Genomic DNA, 16,086 nt, shown 5'->3' on the forward strand with positions numbered 1-16,086 from the left:
TTGAGCTGAGTCATACTGCCTAAGTACACACAGGTGGTTTGCTGTTTTATTATTACATTTTCACACAGGGCTCATTCACTGAGTGTAGAGGCTGGCCGCAAAGACAATGTCCCTCCGTAGCAGGGTAGCTGCTGTCTCCATCTTGGCACCTAGCACAGGCTCACCTACCAGGCGGGCTGCCCCCCGCAGTGAGCGACACATCTCAGCCAGGCGCTGGATGCAGCGGACCACCAGGCCTTCGGGGGTCCCTGAGAGCCCTGCCAACTCGGAGAAGGGCTGTGGGGGAAGCAGGGTGTGGACTGAATGTGGTAGGCCTGGGCAGCCTCTCTCCAACCAGCTGTCCGCAAACCCCCAAACCCCAGTTACTTACCATGCCCCGGGCCCACTCATATACAACCTCAACCAGCCCAAAATTCAGCTCCCCCACAAATTCCTCCACTGTCTGGTTCAGGCCACAGGCCACTTGGACTTCACCAATCCTCTTGGCCACAGCCCGGACACGTTCCACTCCCTGCAGATGGGGAAGGAGAAGTTAAGACCTGCCTTCCCGTTCCAGGACGAGGGAGGCCCAGATCAAGGAAGAAACCATTCCAGCTCTTAGGGGCACTTACAGGGCTGGAGGTCACTTGGGGAATACCTGGGGGTGGGGATTGGGAATGTTGCAGCCAAGGGAGGGAGAGATGGGTGGGTGTCCCATACCTGTTTGAGGGTACTTGGAAGCTGATCCCCAGGGTCCCCAGAGCTCTGGCACACCAGGCCAGAGAGTAGGGCTGCAATCTCCTCGGGCCGCAGGGCACTCAGGGCATTGTCGAACATGAGCTCAGTGAGGAGCAGCTCATGGCTGCTCATGGCACAAGCCACCCGCCCTGCCAGCTTCACGGTGCCCGCGTCATCTACATAACCCAGGGTTCGGAGCACCTGGAAGAAAGATAGTGGGTGTTGGGAGTCTGCTGTCTTCTCCCTCACTTCGCCCCAGGCCCCAACCCATCCCTCCCACCTCTACTCGCTGGTGGTACTCAGGGAGCAGCAGCAGTGACTGATCCGACAGCAGGAAGCTCAGCCGCTCCATCTCCTTCTGTATCTGCATTCGCTCCCGCAGCTTCAGGTACTGCAGAGTGCCACCGGCAAGAGCATGTTAGCCATCTCGCCTTCAGCAGGGGCGCACTGAGGACAAGGGCTAAGATGGGAGCAGCCAGTCTACAGGGGACCAGAAAGGAAAAGCCCCCCTCCTAGCTTGGGAGCTGGTATCCAGGGACCTACCTGGGCAGGGAAACGGGGGCTGTGCACACACTGAGCCCCCCGGATCAGCTCCTCTAGCTTCCGGGCCCGGAGACCCCCCTCTACCACTGACACATCTTTGAGCTGCAGGTCGTTGACAGGGTCGAGGGTAGGCGGTCCTGCTGGGTAGGCCTGCGCCAGACGCAGCAGTTCCTGGACAGCAGTGGTCACAGCTGCCAAGGGAGGCTCCTTCCTGAGGAAGGAGCAGGTCTTGAGACCTGTGGCAGAGGCTTCTCTTCCATAAGAGCCCCCCCTCAGACCAGGGGAGTTTCCCCAACCACACCTCCCTACCCCCCATTACATGGTCCCTCCCCAGGATAAGGGCCTCCCCAGCATCTCTGACTTGAATTTCGGTTGCTGTCTCTTGCTGAAGTCCTCCAAGATCTTCTCCCCGTTCACCCGGAGCACCTTGGTGGTGATGGCAGCCACATCTCCTGGCTGGAGCTTGGCCACAGTGTGGTCACAGGGTCCTGTGAAAAGGGGAGAGCCGGGTGAGATCTCACCGTGGACCCAGGCATCACACCTGCACTCCTGTCAGGAAGCCAGACATCTGCCCCACTGTCACCTTCAGGCAGGAACAGCTTGAATCCCACGAGGTCATCCGGGTAGGGCACATCAGGGGAGGCTGGCCCCTTCTGCTGTGGGTCCTCAGACATGGGCTTATCACATAAGACCAGCGTTGTGAATACTCTGCTGGTGGAGTTCGAGGAGACCTAGGGGAGGTGGGGAGCCAGGCCAGGGTGATGTAAGGAGTGGACATCAAAGGTAGAGACCAGATCCGATCCCACCCTCAGGCAAGGATCATGAACAACCCACCAGGGATAACCAAGTCAAGCAATGAGAGCAGACTTCAGGGATGGGGGGTGGGAACAAGAGGGTGAGCATGAAGTGGCAATGATGGGAAGGAAAAGAGGGCAAGAGGGGAAAATAAGAGCACTGTGGGGACTGCAAACTGCCCCTAGGCAAGTGGGGAAGCCGGAGATAGGACTCGCTCCTTCCTTCCTCCCTCCCTCCCTGCCTCCCTCCAGGTCCAAATTCCCATCGCCCTCACCTGCAGGATCACACCCAATGCGTTGTGATGCTCCTGATTCTTCACAACAACCACCCTTCCAACTGAGAGAGATTTCAGCCCATTCACAGAATCTATGATGCGTCGCTGAAGAACAGGGATGTGCACGAAGGGGATAAGGGAGGAAGCGTCACAGGGGCACTGGGACTAAGTTCAAGAGTACCCAGAGGGTCACATTCTCTTCCTCTCCTCCTCTGTCACTCCCCCAGTACTCACATACACTCACCTGGATCAGGCCTCGGGTCTCTGTCAGTTCCTCTCCCCAGTTGTAATACTCAGGCAGGTCAACCAGTTGGCCAGTAGTGTCAGGCTCCTCCAAGGCCCCCAGCCTCTTGGTCAGTTCAGCGAGAGCCTGTTCATGGGCCTGAACAGAAGCCAGGGGAGATGTGAAATAACAGTCTACAGGCCCAGTCTGCTACGCCCCCGCCTTCACCCCCCTGGCCTCTAGATGCCCACCTCTTCCCAACCTGGCTTCCCTTGTCCAAACTCCTGCCCAGTATACTGGTCACTCCAGCCTCCCCACCTTGCTGTCCTTTCGGGATGGAAACTCAGAGAAGCTCCTCTTCATCATGTCCTCCACCCTGAGGGCATCCACCCGCAGCAGGTTGAGGATCATGGTGTACGTGAGGCGGAACTGGGACTGCAGCTGGGATGGCTTCCCCTGGGCCGGGTCAGAGACGTCGGTGAGATCAGGCAGGGCCTGGCTGTTCCCCAGCCAGCCCTCGTGAGACTGTCTCTACTCCCAGCAGATCCAGTCCCAGCTCTGCAACCAAGGGACTAGACAAACTGTTCACCTCTTCTGCAAAATAAGGGGTGAAACTAACTAGACTATCAAAGATCCCATCTAGCTCCATAATCACAGTGGAAAAAGACTAGAGGAGATGAGATTCGATCTCATCCTTGGATTTGCTCAGTCCTACCTTGGCATCTCCCAGGCAAAAGAAAAAAACGGAGAGGGGAAGAGCGGTGGAAGAGAGGGAATCCAGTAGGTCCCCAGAGCCAGGGCCCTCCTTGCTGGCCTCATGCCCAACCCAACCCCCCACACACACTCACCATCATCATGCGGTGCAGGTCTGCCATTTCAGGCACGCGGCCCTTGCAGAGCAGGATGACAGTGCCTGTCGGGTCCAGGCCCCTCCGGCCCGCCCGGCCTGCCATCTGCACGTACTCCCCAGGGAGCAGGTCCCGGAAGGTGGAGCCATCGTGCTTGCGCATGGAGTCAAACACCACCGTTCGGGCCGGCATATTTACACCCATGGCGAAGGTCTCTGTGGCAAACAAGACCTGGGACAGGGTAAGAGAGGATCAGCAAAGAGGCTATACGCAGACACCCGCCCTGGCCAACCACATCTTACTTTGTAGCCAATGCTAAGTAGGCACCAGGCATGGTCTCAGAGGTCAACTCGCAGGATCTCATTTAACTCTCAAGGCAAATCTATAGAGTGGCTACTATCATTTTCCTCATTTTATTTATTTAACTACCTGTTTCTTTACTTTTACCCCCATATCTCACTCCCATCCCCCAACTGTCAACCATCCCGATGTATTTAAGGAGTATCTTCTTGTGTGAATCCATTCTTGCAAAATGTGTCTTGTTTTGTGCATGTGTAATTCACAATTCACATTAAAGGCAGTTCTATATCTCTTCTGTTTTTTTACTTCTTTTCCTCCACAGAGTGTTTTCGACATCCATCCCTGCTCCTGTGGTTATATCTAATCTATTTGCTTCCAACTGCTGCAGAACACTCCATGCAGTGTATCCCCTACATTTACCTACCTGCTCTCCCAGTGAAGGGCACCTTGGAACCACCAACACCCTGCCACAAGATTATAGCCAACAAGAGAACAGACATGTTCCCTCATGGACCAGGGTGAGAACCTCTTTGTGGCATATATCCAGGAATGGAATTTAGGGTCAAAGTGTATGTTACACTTATTTTTTTAAAGAGTGCCAGGGTGTACTCCAGACTGGCTACACTTGTATGAAGCTTCCTATAATCCTGCAGTCTCCTGTGTCTTTGACAACACTTGGCATTAACCAGTTTCCTAAATTTTACCCATCTAGAAGCTATAAAGTCCTATCTCTTGAGTATTTCAATTTGCATTTTTCTGATGACTACTAACTTTTCATGTACTTGCTAGCTTTTTGGGTTTCTCTTCTAAATACTGCCTGATCATGTCTCATGCATCCCCATTTTAAGATGGGAAACCTAAAGTTGAGGAAGGTTAAGTAATGTGCCCAAGGTCACACAGTAATGGAGCTGGGATTCACACCCAGGCAGTCTGGATCCAGAGCCCAAGTTCTTAACCACTGCACTGTCCTGCCTAAGCCCTGCCCCTCCACCCTCTGGGCAGCCCCTAAGGGGGCACTGAGTGCACTGGTGAGTCCCTCTCCACCAAAGAGGGCACCTTGACCAGGCCACGGCTGAAGAGCATCTCCACGATCTCCTTGAGGATGGGCAGGATGCCACTGTGGTGCACACCCAGGCCGCGATGCAGGAGCTCTGACATGTGCAGGACCTGCAGGGGGCCAGGGCCCATGGTCAGGGACTATGTCGTGGAACACCCTATCCCCACCAGTCTCCAAGTCCCCCCTCCACACCTGAGGCAGCTGGCGGTCAGAGCCACGGAGGCGAGCAAGGCAGCGCTGGAGGAAGAGGTGAATCTCACTCTTCTCTGAGCTTGTGGTGAGGTCAAGGGAGGTGAGGCCCGAGGCCTGCTCATCACAGCGGCCCCGGGAGAAGGTGAAAACCACCACGGGCAGCTGTGCACGGGTGCGGAGGGAGGCCAGGAGGGACAGGTACACCCCACGGTCCTGGGAAAGGGGCAGAGGTTGAGTCCCTGAACCAGTGGGGGCCAAAGTAGGGGGAGGTGAAGCAGTGTCAAATCGAGCAGTACTCAAAGCTCAAGTCCAAACCCCCGGGGCACGAGGGAAGAAAGGACAGGGGAGAAACATGTGGTGGCAGGTACGAAGCCTGCCAGTTCTCACCTGTGCAGGCCCCCCCTGATGCGTAGGCTGCTTGGCCCCGAAGGTCTGGGCGTGTTTGCTCATCCGCTCCTTCTTGGCCTCCACAGCTGCGTAGTACCTGGGGCACGGGAGGGCAGCGATCACAGTCACACCCAGCTGAGCCAGCCCTGACTGCCCCATCCCCGGCTTACCCCTTTGTGTGGAAGGCACCTCGGGAGTCCAGCAATAGGAAGAGCTCCCCCTGGGTCTTGGGGCTGTTCCCCGTGAAGAGATAATGCTCCAAGGGGACGGGGCGAGCAACAGTGCTGATCACATAGATCTGACGACGCTTCAGTCGCCTGAGTGGGGAGGAGAAGACAGCAAGTCAGGGGTGGGAGTTCGAGAAGGAACCCATATCCCTACCACCTTGCCCTCTCTGGCTCCACCCAGTCTTTTCTAGGAGCCAGACTGGAGGGTGACCCCATCATCCCATCTCTCAGCATGCACAGGGATCTGGCCCAAGTGGGATCTCACAGCCGCCAGTCAGACATGTTCCCCACCCCCAAGGCCTGACCACTCTCCCTGCTGTGGTAGTCTTCATCCCCAACCTCAACGAGAGAATACTACAGCCTCCTTCACCCAGGCACCCCAGGATGCATGTCTCACCCAATCCAGTCAGCAAATTCAAGGGCATTGGGGACAGTAGCACTCAGAAGGATGATGGAGACATGGTCAGGGAGCATGATGAGCACCTCCTCCCACACGACCCCACGCTGGGCACACAGAGGGAAGACAAGTCACGGGCAGCTCAGAAAGGGCTGCCCTTCTGCTCCTAGGGAAGGGGCACAGGGTTCCATTTGGGGCAAAGAAGCAGTGAGGTTCCAGGGTGTGTGGAATAGGGGAGCTGAACTAGTCCCACAGGAGAGGACCGCTGGGATCTGGGGACCCCACGGACCCCATGCCCCTTACCTCAGCATCATTGATATAGTGAACCTCATCAAAGATGACCCACTCCAGGTCCCGGATGACATCTGAGCCGCTATACAGCATGGAGCTGGAGAGAAGAAGCTGAAGGGTGACTCCCCAGTGTTCCTGTCCCCACCCTCTCCTCAGCTAACATGCTCTCCAAAGAAGCCTCATCTTCTTGACCAAAAACCCACCCATGTTGAGTGCCCATCTCTCACCGAAGGATTTCTGTCGTCATGATGAGGCAGGAGGCCTCTGGGTGCAGCTGCACGTCCCCAGTGAGCAGTCCCACATCTGCAAATGTGTTTCGGAAGTCTCGGAACTTCTGGTTGCTCAGAGCCTTGATAGGCGACGTGTAGATGGTGCTGGGGAGAGGGCATGAAGTTAGCCAGTCCCGCCACAGATTCGTGGCCACTATCTCCTCTCCCACTTTTAGCCCTCCCAAAAGCATGCCCCAGAGCTCTGATGCCCTGCTTCTTCGCCCAAAATGCCCTCACATTCTCCTTCATGAAACGACCCCAGAAAAATTCTGTCCCCCAACCCCTTCCTATACAAGTGCAGGTCATTCTTCTAATCTTTCTCCCCACACCTTCTCATTTCTGTCTGGGCCTCTGTCCATTTCTCCCCCAAACCTCTCATCTAAAGGACAAGGTAGAGAGGTGAGGAAGAGACGAGACTTAGAAAGGATGCAAGAGAAAACAGGGCTGGCTGGTGAAGGGGAGGCTGGGAAGGGACCTGTACCGCGTCATGTGTTTCTGGGCAAGGGCAATGGCATATTCAGCCACAACTGTCTTCCCAGCAGATGTGTGAGCCGCAACAAAGACTGAGTCGTGCCGTTCCAAGTGCAGGATAGCCTGTTTCTGAAACACATCTGGCTCAAATGCCCACTGTAGGAGACAGAAATAGATGGGGGCTGAAGAAGGGAGAGAGGCCTTCCTGTGTCTGGCTCATGGGGCATGCAAGGCAGAGAGGAGAAGGCCAGGGCAAGGTGAGGCTGAGACTGAGGTCCAAGACTGGCCTGGAAGGCATCTGGCCTCTGGTGGGGAGAGGAGGCAAGGAAGTGGGCTGGGAAGAGGTCAGGGAGCATGTGAGGACTGGGCCACACTACCTGGAAGGCCGGCTGGGGAATGAGGCGGTAGAAATCACCAACTGGGGAGGTGACATCCACAGGAATGGCCCACTGCTCCTGAGGCGGGGGTTTGGGGGGCTCTGGGGGAGATACAGCTGTAGACGCTTCCTGGAAAAGTCGTGGGTAGGAGTGATAAAGATACAGCCAGAGACCCCTCCATTACCACTCTTCCAAAAAGATGCTCCAGTCTTCCCCTTAGACCCAACCAAGCCTACCCTCTCTGTGGCAAGGCCCCTTCTTTCCTTCCTTCACCTCCCCAAACCACCAACCTTCAACACCAGGTCCTCCAAGCTGCTTGCTCGGGCCAGGGGAGCACTGCAGGGAGGGGCTGAAACAGTGTCCCCTCTGGGACTTCCTGGCTGTCCCACTGCATCAGTCTCATCCTCATCGCCCCCACCCAAATCCAGGGGCTCCAGCAGACGGCTGAGACTGAGCAACCCGGAAGCTGGAGCTCGGTGATCTGAGGAGAAAGGCAAAAAGGGAGACCTGGTCATGTCCATCTCTGTTTTATAGGGGAAGAGCACCACTTCTACACCCCCATCTCCAAACTAAAACTCACCTTTTGGTGCAAAGTCTACACCTTTCTTAAAGCCAGGTGGAACAGTAAGAAGATCTGGTGCACAGGGACAGAGAGAGAGAATCAGAGCTACTGCACAGTGTTGTACAAGTCCTACATTACACAAACCTAAAGAAGGCCATTCGCGGCACAGACATTGTAGATGGGGATATTTGTTGTGACAGTTTTCCAAAAGATAACAATAAAGTTGTTAGAGCAAATCCTGATTTTCTCAAAGGCATGGAAGGGCTAGCAGCAGCCCAGTGACAGGCCTGGGCCCCTCTTCCTCAGGGCCCAACCTCCCAAGGGTCCATCCTGGCACCACCGCACCTTTCTCAAAGTCTATCTCCTCCTCGGCCTCCTCCCGAGTGCTCAGATCTGTTATGGTGGGCTCATCCATTCCACCTGGGAAGAGGTTGGACAAATAGGGATTCAGGGGGTGGTGGTGATATGGTATGGGTGGGGAACCCTTCCCTGGAGACTGAGAGCTCCCTCTCCTAACATCCCATTTCCATAAGAGTCACCTGGCCAGAAAGGGTACTGGGTTGGATTCCCCCACAGGGACTGGGAGATGGGCCCTGGGGGCCGGCGAAGAGACAAGGAGGTCGTAGCCGACAAGTTTGTATTCTCCAGCAGGACCTGAGGCAAGAGATCAGAGCTCCAGTGAGACTAAGCTTGCCTCTGACCCCCTTTTTCCCAATGCTGCTTCTCGTGGCCCCTGACCTCTTACCTCCTTGTAGCCCAGTATCTGGCCTGTGGTTGGGTGTCTTTGGGCCTGTAAGTCGGAGGGGACTGGGGCTCCCAATGCGGACAAGAGAGACCAGGGATCCATCTTCCTCTGCCATTTTCTGGAGAGAAGGAAAGTAATTTTAAGGTCTTCTGTCTCCTCTGTCCCAGCTTTCTTCAGGGATCCATCTCCCCAGTCCAGGCCCCTCCAGACCCCTCACCGGGCTGAGTGCTCCACACCATGCAGAGGCAGCCAGGCTGGAGATGACAGAAACAACTGCTCTGCCTCTTGCTGCAGATCTGGGGCACAGGGAGGGAGGCCATGGGGAAGCTGGAACAAGGGCAAGATGAGAGGCATCAGGTAAGAGAGTAAGACACAGACAAAAGAGAAGGTGATGGGATTCGTGTTTAGATCAGAAATGGTAGCTGTCCTGGACAGACCAGGACCATCAGGCTGCAGCAATATTTTCCAAAGGTTGTCTTGCATTACAGGACAAACTATATGCTACTGAATTACCTGGGAAGGTGGATAATAATTTCGGATTTTGGATTTCAGAATCTCTAGGGTTGGACCTCAGACTTTATATTTTTAAAAAGCTCCCCCACTAATCATGAGGCACACTGAAATTTGAGGATCACTAGTTTTAGGAAAAGGGGTCACAGACCTAAGGATGAAGAGTCAGGGGCTCAAAGGCTAGCATCTCAGCCACCAGTAAGTGCCCTGGTGCTTGGAGGCATGAGGGAACTCCAGGGGGAAAAAACACATTTGCAAGAGCAGTTTTCAGAGCTAAGGTATCCCTAGCGCGCCCTGCTGTGTCCTCACATGTGCTCTGACCTACAGCAGGTCCACTAGGCTGAGGTCTGCCCACCACCAGTCCAGGCCCGGATGACAGGTGTCCAGAGATAGGAGAGTGAGGTTATGCTAGATCCTATTGTGAGGAGGGTGGAGGAGGTTTTAAGCTCAATGCGGGTTAAGGGTTAAGGTCCAAAGTCACTCACGGTGCTCTCTGGAGCCCCAGGCGCATTCAGCAGCTCCCAGCGCCCAGTGCATCCCAGCTCCACGGCCCGAAGGGGTAGGTCCAGGGGATCTGGGGGAGGTAGCACTACGGGGGAAAGGTCAGAGGTCAGGGGTCAAGGGTCAGTCCCTGTCTACTCCTTCATTCCACCCCCTCCCCCTCACCGAGTCGCTCCGTCTCCATCATTCTGGAGCCACGGCAGCGGCCGGGCAGCCCGGAAGTGCAGCTAGGAGCCGTAGGGTAAGCCCCGCCCCGGAACGGGCGGAAGTGGAGGCGACTTCCGGCACACAGGCCACCGGGGGCTTGGGTCGGTGCTACTGAGGGGCTGACCTGAGCTGGTAGAAGGCCGGGCGGAAGTCTACTCCTGGGCGGCCTTGGTTACCGCGTTCTCCGCCCCTGGCTACGTCATCGCTCTGAGCCCGCGATCCGCTGCCCGCGCGGGCGCCGCCCGAGACTGTGGGGTCCCGGTTGCCGCCCCCTCAGGTAAGGCCTTCTCCTTCTCACCCGTCGCCCCTTTTCTGCGAGCTCCTTCTCTCTTCTTACCCTTTTCGTTGCTCTGAGAGCACTGCGCGGGTTCCACTGCCGTCTCTGCCGTTCGGACCCCGCGGTTGCCATACTAACCCCAGCGCGGGTAGGGGGGTCTGGTGCCATCGTCTTGGCGACGGAGCGGGTTTTTCTCCCTTCCCGGGCCACGTGGTGCCCCAAGGCGCTGGTGTCCGTGATTTCTGAAGAGAGGAGGGAATGCTGGTTGATCCCGATGAACGGGGGCTTGGATGGCAGTCTGGTTCAAGCAAGGGGTAGGGAGAGGCAAAAGACAGGAGTAGGCAGGCTTGGAGGGATGGGGCTGGGTACAGTGTGGACGGCGTGTGAACCCTGGGCGGTAACAGTGGAGAAAGATGTCTTGGGCCCTGCCCCTGAACCAGGAGCCACCATGTTGGTGATACCCCCCGGACTGAGCGAGGAGGAGGAGGCTCTGCAGAAGAAATTCAACAAACTCAAGAAAAAGGTGAGGGAGTGTGTGTGGGCATAGCCCAAACTTTCACAGACTCTGCACTCTGAGAACACCTGGGGTGAGTGTGAGGGGATGGGGGGGGTTCTTCCAGCTCATACCTGGAGACATATCACCTCTCAGCGGAGCTTCAGAGGTGGGCTTTTCCCAAGTCTTGGTGTGTGTCTTCTCTCTTTTCTGTGCAGTCTGCCATGGAGTTGTCTTTCTTTCCCATGGCTTCTTGTACCATCTAAGACCTGGTGATCCCCCAGTTTGGTTTTTCCAGTTGCATCCAGTGTCTTACTAATAATCTTCAGCTATCCAAAATTGAAGCTATCCTCTTCCTATCTATTTGACTCTAGTTCTTTTCTTGGTCTTCCAAATAAGACTGACCACATTCAGTTCTCCTGTGTGTTTGGAATCAGAATTTCATCTCTGACTTCTCCACGATTTGCATAGCCAAACATTTGCCAAGTCTTCTTGATTCTTCCTTTGAAGTAATTTCTCCCATTTATGTTTTCCTGTGTGTTCCATAGGTCAGGTCTTTGCTGATGCTCACCTAGACTGTTGTAATGGTCTCTCAACAAGTTTCTCAGTGTTTTTTTGGACAGATTTCTTCACTCCTGTCAAAATCATCCACAGAAAACACAGAACTTTGTCCTTCCTCTTCTCAAAAGCCATAAGTGGTATCGCATTGTCCATAGAACAAAGCCTTAACTTGGTGTTCCTTTCTGATTGAATGGAACCAGTCACTAGTCCCAAAACTTGCATTCCCAAAGCCTTCTTAGCTGCCTCTTTACCACTCTATTTTCTGTGTCTGAAATGCCCTTTTGTCTCAATCTGTGTTGTATAGATTCTACCCAGGGCCCAGTTTAATAGCCACTTGGCATCAGAAAGTCTTGCTTGTTCTCACCAGCAAGCCATCTGCACTTCTTACAATCATTATTGACAATTTGGTCTGTTCATTTTATTTCTCAGATTGTAAGCCTCTTGAGGGGAGGAACTGCATCTCATATTTTTGCATATCCCTGTTACAAAGTAATGGTGTGTCCTTGTTAAATAAACAGGCGATGGATGGACGAAATCCTCAAGAAAGACACTTAGACTTACTTGCAGCTTATATCCTGGGGCTCTGGTCCATGATTGAATTCCTTGTATTCAAATTCAAAAACAGACCCTGGAAAGCCTCTGGATACCATGGTTTGGATAGATTGGGTTTCCCTGGTTTTGTAGATGATCTGGGGGACCATATGTGAGAAGCAGGTCTGCTTCGTTGTAGCACTGAAGGGCACCATTTGCATTGTTTTCTCTGAGAAAGGTGTCCCCTGGAGTGATGTGCCCAGGGGCCTTGGGAGAGGACCTAGCCAGGGACTGGCCCTCACTGACCCCTTTCTTCTCACTCTTGTTCCCAGAAAAAGGCACTGCTGGCTCTGAAGAAACAAAGTAGCAGCAGTACAGCCAGCCAAGGTGGCGTCAAACGCTGTGAGTGACAGGGAAGGGAGATGAGCTGGAAGTGGGCAGTGCTGGGCTGGCCTCTGTCACAGCCTGGCCAACGTGCCTCTTTCCCTCGCCTCTCCAGCACTGTCAGAGCAGCCTGTGGTGGACACAGCCACGGCAACAGAGCAGGCAAAGCAGCTAGTGAAGTCAGGAGCCATCAGTGCCATCAAGGCCGAGACCAAGAACTCGGGCTTCAAACGTTCTCGGACCCTAGAGGGGAAGTTAAAGGTGAGCACAAGCGAAGGATTGTTCAGAGGACCCTTGACTTCAAAGGGCATCCCTCCAAGTTGGAATGGAGGTAGGTTTAGGGGAAAAGTAATACCTATTCAGTCATGGACAAATTGCTGTACTATCCTGAGTTTCAGATTTCTTATCTATAAAATGAAGAAACAGGATGATTTCTAAGTTCTTCTGTGTTTTACACATTCTGTGGCTCTATCCCACCATTTATTTGAGCTCTTGGATTGTATTACTCTAAGAAGTTGAACAGACTGAAAACGTCATTAGGTTCAAGAAACGTCCAGATAAGCTAAATACTTTGAGTATATTAGGTTATTTGTAAAAACCACATACTCAAGTAAGAAACATACAAGAATTCAAAGGAAAAAAAAGATAGGCCAGAGGGTGTCAAGAAGAGAGTGAGGAAAGAAAGAGCCTTTTTGTCTCATGGTTAGGCAGCGTCCTGCTCCCACACTGAGGTAAATCTCTGCCTCCTTCCCAGGACCCTGAGAAGGGGCCAGTCCCCACTTTCCAGCCGTTCCAGAGGAGCATATCTGCTGACGATGATCTGCAGGAGGTAATGGTTCCTGATGCTCTGTCCCTGAGGGCTGGGGACTGAGGACGATGAGAGACCCACATTTTGGGCCACATGCCAGCAACTAGGAACCATCTTAAATGTCCTTGGTCTCTTTTTCAGTCATCCAGACGTCCCCAGAGGAAATCTTTGTATGAGAGGTTAGAGTTGGATATAGGACTGGGTCCCAGTTGTTGGGGGCAGAGGGTGGGGATTGATTGGGTTCTTGGGAGGTTTGGGGCTGGAGTGGAAGGAGCCGGGGCTGTGGAGGGAGTGTTGAATCTCCATGGGGTCTGGGAAGATGAGGTAAAGGCCCTCTTTGATCCTCACTGTCTGCCTCTCCCCAGCTTTGTGTCTTCCAGTGACCGACTTCGGGAACTGGGGCCAGATGGGGAAGAGGCAGAGGGCCCAGGGGCTGGTGATGGCCCCCCTCGAAGCTTTGACTGGGGCTATGAAGAACGTGGTGGTGCCCACACTTCAGCCTCCCCTCCCCGAAGCCGCAGCCGGGACCGCAGTCGTGAGCGGAACCGGGACAGAGACCGAGATCGAGAACGGGATCGAGACAGAGATCGGGAGCGGGACCGAGACCGGGAGCGGGACAGAGACCGAGATCGAGACCGGGACAGGGACCGAGACAGGGATCGGGACCGAGACAGGGATCGGGATCGAGACCGAGAGGGCCCTTTCCGCAGTGAGTTATCTTGGCTGGTGGGGAAAGTGACCTCAGAGAGGGTCCTACCAAGGTGGACCCTTCAAGTGGAGGGTGAGATGGGCACATCTTGTGACTGTGGGTCCTGATCCCATAGGGTCGGACTCGTTCCCTGAACGCCGGGCCCCTCGGAAGGGGAATACTCTGTATGTGTACGGAGAAGACATGACGCCCACCCTCCTCCGGGGAGCCTTCTCTCCCTTTGGAAACATCATTGACCTCTCCATGGACCCACCCAGAAAGTAAGAATGACAGTGGAGCAAAATGATAAGTCCTGGGAGGACCTGGGGTGTGAGACCTGGTGGAGGAAGCCAGCCTGTCTCCAGTGGCCTATTAGTAGTAGGTTTGGGTGGGTCCAGAAGAGCCCGTAGGCTCTCTACTGACCATGTTTTCTCTCATCCCAGCTGTGCCTTCGTCACCTATGAAAAGATGGAGTCAGCAGATCAGGCCGTTGCTGAGGTTGGGACTTCCCAGATCTGTTCTTCCCGTCCCTCTTGCTATTCTCATGTATTCTCTTTAAAATACCAAGAGCCAGGAGGAAATAATTTCCTCTTTACAGAGAAGGTGTCTCCCTGTTCATGCAGGAAACCTTAAATTCTCAGATCCCTACTCAGTGTACTCCTAGGATGACAACTTCTGGAAATGTTTCTTTGGCTTGTCTGTAACGTTCCCCCACATCCTCTGCCCCTTCCCCTCTTCTTCTCCAGCTCAACGGGACCCAGGTGGAGTCCGTACAGCTCAAAGTCAGCATTGCCCGCAAACAACCCATGCTCGACGCCGCCACTGGCAAGTCTGTCTGGGGCTCCCTTGGTAAGAATGAGATTCTTTCTCCCTCATCCTGTCCCCCGCAGCTCACCCCCTCTTTTTGTTCCGCTTGCCTGTCCTTGGGTTCCTTAGAGGTGATACAGATCTGGATTTGTGTGGAGGCTGTGGGAATGGGAAGGAGAATTGTCAGGCCCTCTGTCAGTTAGAGGTAGTTGAAGAAGGAGAGAAAAGGATTGAAAACGACTCCCAAGGCAATAACTGGAATGGGGAAGAAAGTGGATGCAAGAGTCAGGTTAGTGAAAAAGATGAGCATCTCATGTGGCCTTGTTTGTTTTGAGATGGGGTATAGTTGGTTTTGTAAAATAAGCATTTGAAATAAGGGATTTGGTACTTAGGTGTGAGGTGAGGAATGAAAACCTAGAGTCATCTACATCCCAGGATGGCTGCAAAACGATAGTATCATCAGGGGAGACTGAATTTGGAGAAAAAAATGACCCAGGATTGGACTTGGGAATATTCAGGGAATATGTTACGGAGGAGGACTGTGTTCCTCGTGCCCCACAATCCTCAGCCCTCCTGACATGTTAGGCTGAAGTTGAGGGTGCAGCAAAGGAGACAAAAGGAGGGATCAGAGAGCTAGGCACAGCGTCAGAGGGGCCTGGGCCACTGAAGTGATCAAGAAGGAGCTTGGAGGAGAAGGAGTTATCAGCAGGGTCGAGGTACAAAGATCTAAGAGACTGGGGGCTGGTGGGAGGAGATTCACTCCAGCCCCAGAGTGGCAGGGATGGAATCCTTGAAGGTGGGGTGATGGGAGCTACACATCGGGTGTAGGGAGAAAAGAAGAAGAGGAAGGAACAACTCAGGGCTTGAGGAAGAATGCTTAGGGCCAAAGCTATACCCCACAAGAGTTCTCCTGATGGGCGAGTAGCATTTCTCAGTGTGAATAAACTGTTTTACCTGAAATAGATTTTCCTGGTAAAGGAGTAGGCAGAATGAGGGGTTCAGAGCAAGAGTGGCCCTTCAGACTAAAGGAAGGAACCAGAAATGACCAGCATGTCAACAAAGGGCTACAGAGATTTTACTCATTTTTAATTTTTGACGTACTGACTAAAAGCGGTGGGTTAACATGATTTGCATGAGTCAATAATGACATTTTGGGTTTTTCTAAGAACAAAACATTAATTACAATATCCACATGTGCCACGGTAATGGTGTGTGCTTCTTGCCAGTGGCGCTGGGTTGGCAGCCACTGGCCCAAGGGGGTTAAGGGGAGAGAGAGGCCATCCCAGCCACCAGAGGGCAGCATAGAAACTGAGCTTCCAAGGGCCAGAGGCCAGGACTGAGTTGGTGAGACTCTGGGCCTTGGGGCTCACCAATACTCTTCTTCAGACCTCAACTACTCCTTTCTTCCTTTCCTAGCTGTCCAGAACAGCCCTAAGGGTTGCCATCGGGACAAGAGGACCCAGATTGTCTACAGTGATGACGTCTACAAGGAGAACCTTGTGGATGGCTTCTAGGGAATGGAGCTGGATTCCGTGTGCCTCATCTGCCCCAACGCTGGTCTCAGTAAAACACTGAGGTGGAAGCTCACCCATCTCCCTCAGCCTCTGGTTTTTCAGCACTTGGGATTGGGATCGAGCCTTTAAA

The 16,086-nt window shown here is 53.8% G+C and overlaps 2 protein-coding genes across 3 annotated transcripts; one reads left to right on the forward strand and one right to left on the reverse strand.

Moving 5' to 3' along the window:
• Positions 1-24: 24 nt before the first annotated feature.
• Positions 25-10,006, reverse strand: SKIC2 (SKI2 subunit of superkiller complex). Of its 2 annotated transcripts, XM_046639221.1 has the most exons (28): positions 9,852-10,006; positions 9,671-9,774; positions 8,893-9,002; positions 8,676-8,793; positions 8,470-8,584; positions 8,276-8,350; positions 7,949-8,002; positions 7,659-7,849; positions 7,369-7,497; positions 7,002-7,147; positions 6,479-6,625; positions 6,264-6,348; positions 5,961-6,067; positions 5,507-5,653; positions 5,337-5,433; positions 4,950-5,162; positions 4,757-4,867; positions 3,401-3,631; positions 2,871-3,008; positions 2,574-2,711; positions 2,330-2,434; positions 1,844-1,991; positions 1,622-1,748; positions 1,261-1,471; positions 998-1,108; positions 700-918; positions 371-511; positions 25-276 (listed from the first exon to the last, which is right to left on the reverse strand). In XM_046639221.1, the coding sequence occupies exons 1-28, from the start codon at positions 9,871-9,873 to the stop codon at positions 76-78; spliced, it is 3,741 nt and encodes a 1,246-aa protein (XP_046495177.1). In that variant the 5' UTR covers positions 9,874-10,006; the 3' UTR covers positions 25-75. The 2 variants fall into 2 exon arrangements, with proteins under 2 accessions (XP_046495177.1, XP_046495178.1); XM_046639222.1 differs by lacking the exons at positions 25-276; positions 371-511; positions 700-918 and having other exon boundaries at positions 1,016-1,164.
• A 29-nt stretch (positions 10,007-10,035) lies between these two features.
• Positions 10,036-16,029, forward strand: NELFE (negative elongation factor complex member E). The gene is made up of 11 exons (XM_046639226.1): positions 10,036-10,170; positions 10,611-10,693; positions 12,088-12,157; positions 12,255-12,400; positions 12,894-12,968; positions 13,089-13,126; positions 13,313-13,656; positions 13,772-13,916; positions 14,079-14,133; positions 14,382-14,484; positions 15,859-16,029. Exons 2-11 carry the CDS (start codon positions 10,619-10,621, stop codon positions 15,954-15,956), a joined length of 1,149 nt encoding a protein of 382 aa, XP_046495182.1. The 5' UTR covers positions 10,036-10,170; positions 10,611-10,618; the 3' UTR covers positions 15,957-16,029.
• The last annotated feature ends 57 nt before the right edge of the window (positions 16,030-16,086 follow it).

This window comes from Equus quagga, chromosome 15, assembly GCF_021613505.1.
Source record: "Equus quagga isolate Etosha38 chromosome 15, UCLA_HA_Equagga_1.0, whole genome shotgun sequence".
In the NCBI taxonomy this organism is placed as follows: Eukaryota; Metazoa; Chordata; class Mammalia; order Perissodactyla; family Equidae; genus Equus; species Equus quagga.

What these genes read in the sequence shown, in the direction of transcription:
- SKIC2 (XM_046639221.1), bottom strand. Translation starts at nt 9,873, where the DNA reads ATGATGGAGACGGAGCGACTCG. An exon ending in TGGAGGACCTGGTGTTGAAG is followed by an intron (nt 7,498 to 7,658) that starts GTTGGTGGTTTG and finishes CGACTTTTCCAG; the next exon opens with GAAGCGTCTACAGCTGTATC. An exon ending in GAATTTGCTGACTGGATTGG is followed by an intron (nt 5,654 to 5,960) that starts GTGAGACATGCA and finishes CTCCCCACTCAG; the next exon opens with GCGACTGAAGCGTCGTCAGA.
- NELFE (XM_046639226.1), top strand. Translation starts at nt 10,619, where the DNA reads ATGTTGGTGATACCCCCCGGACTGAGCGAGGAGGAGGAGGCTCTGCAG. An exon ending in CTGACGATGATCTGCAGGAG is followed by an intron (nt 12,969 to 13,088) that starts GTAATGGTTCCT and finishes TCTCTTTTTCAG; the next exon opens with TCATCCAGACGTCCCCAGAG. An exon ending in CCGAGAGGGCCCTTTCCGCA is followed by an intron (nt 13,657 to 13,771) that starts GTGAGTTATCTT and finishes CTGATCCCATAG; the next exon opens with GGTCGGACTCGTTCCCTGAA.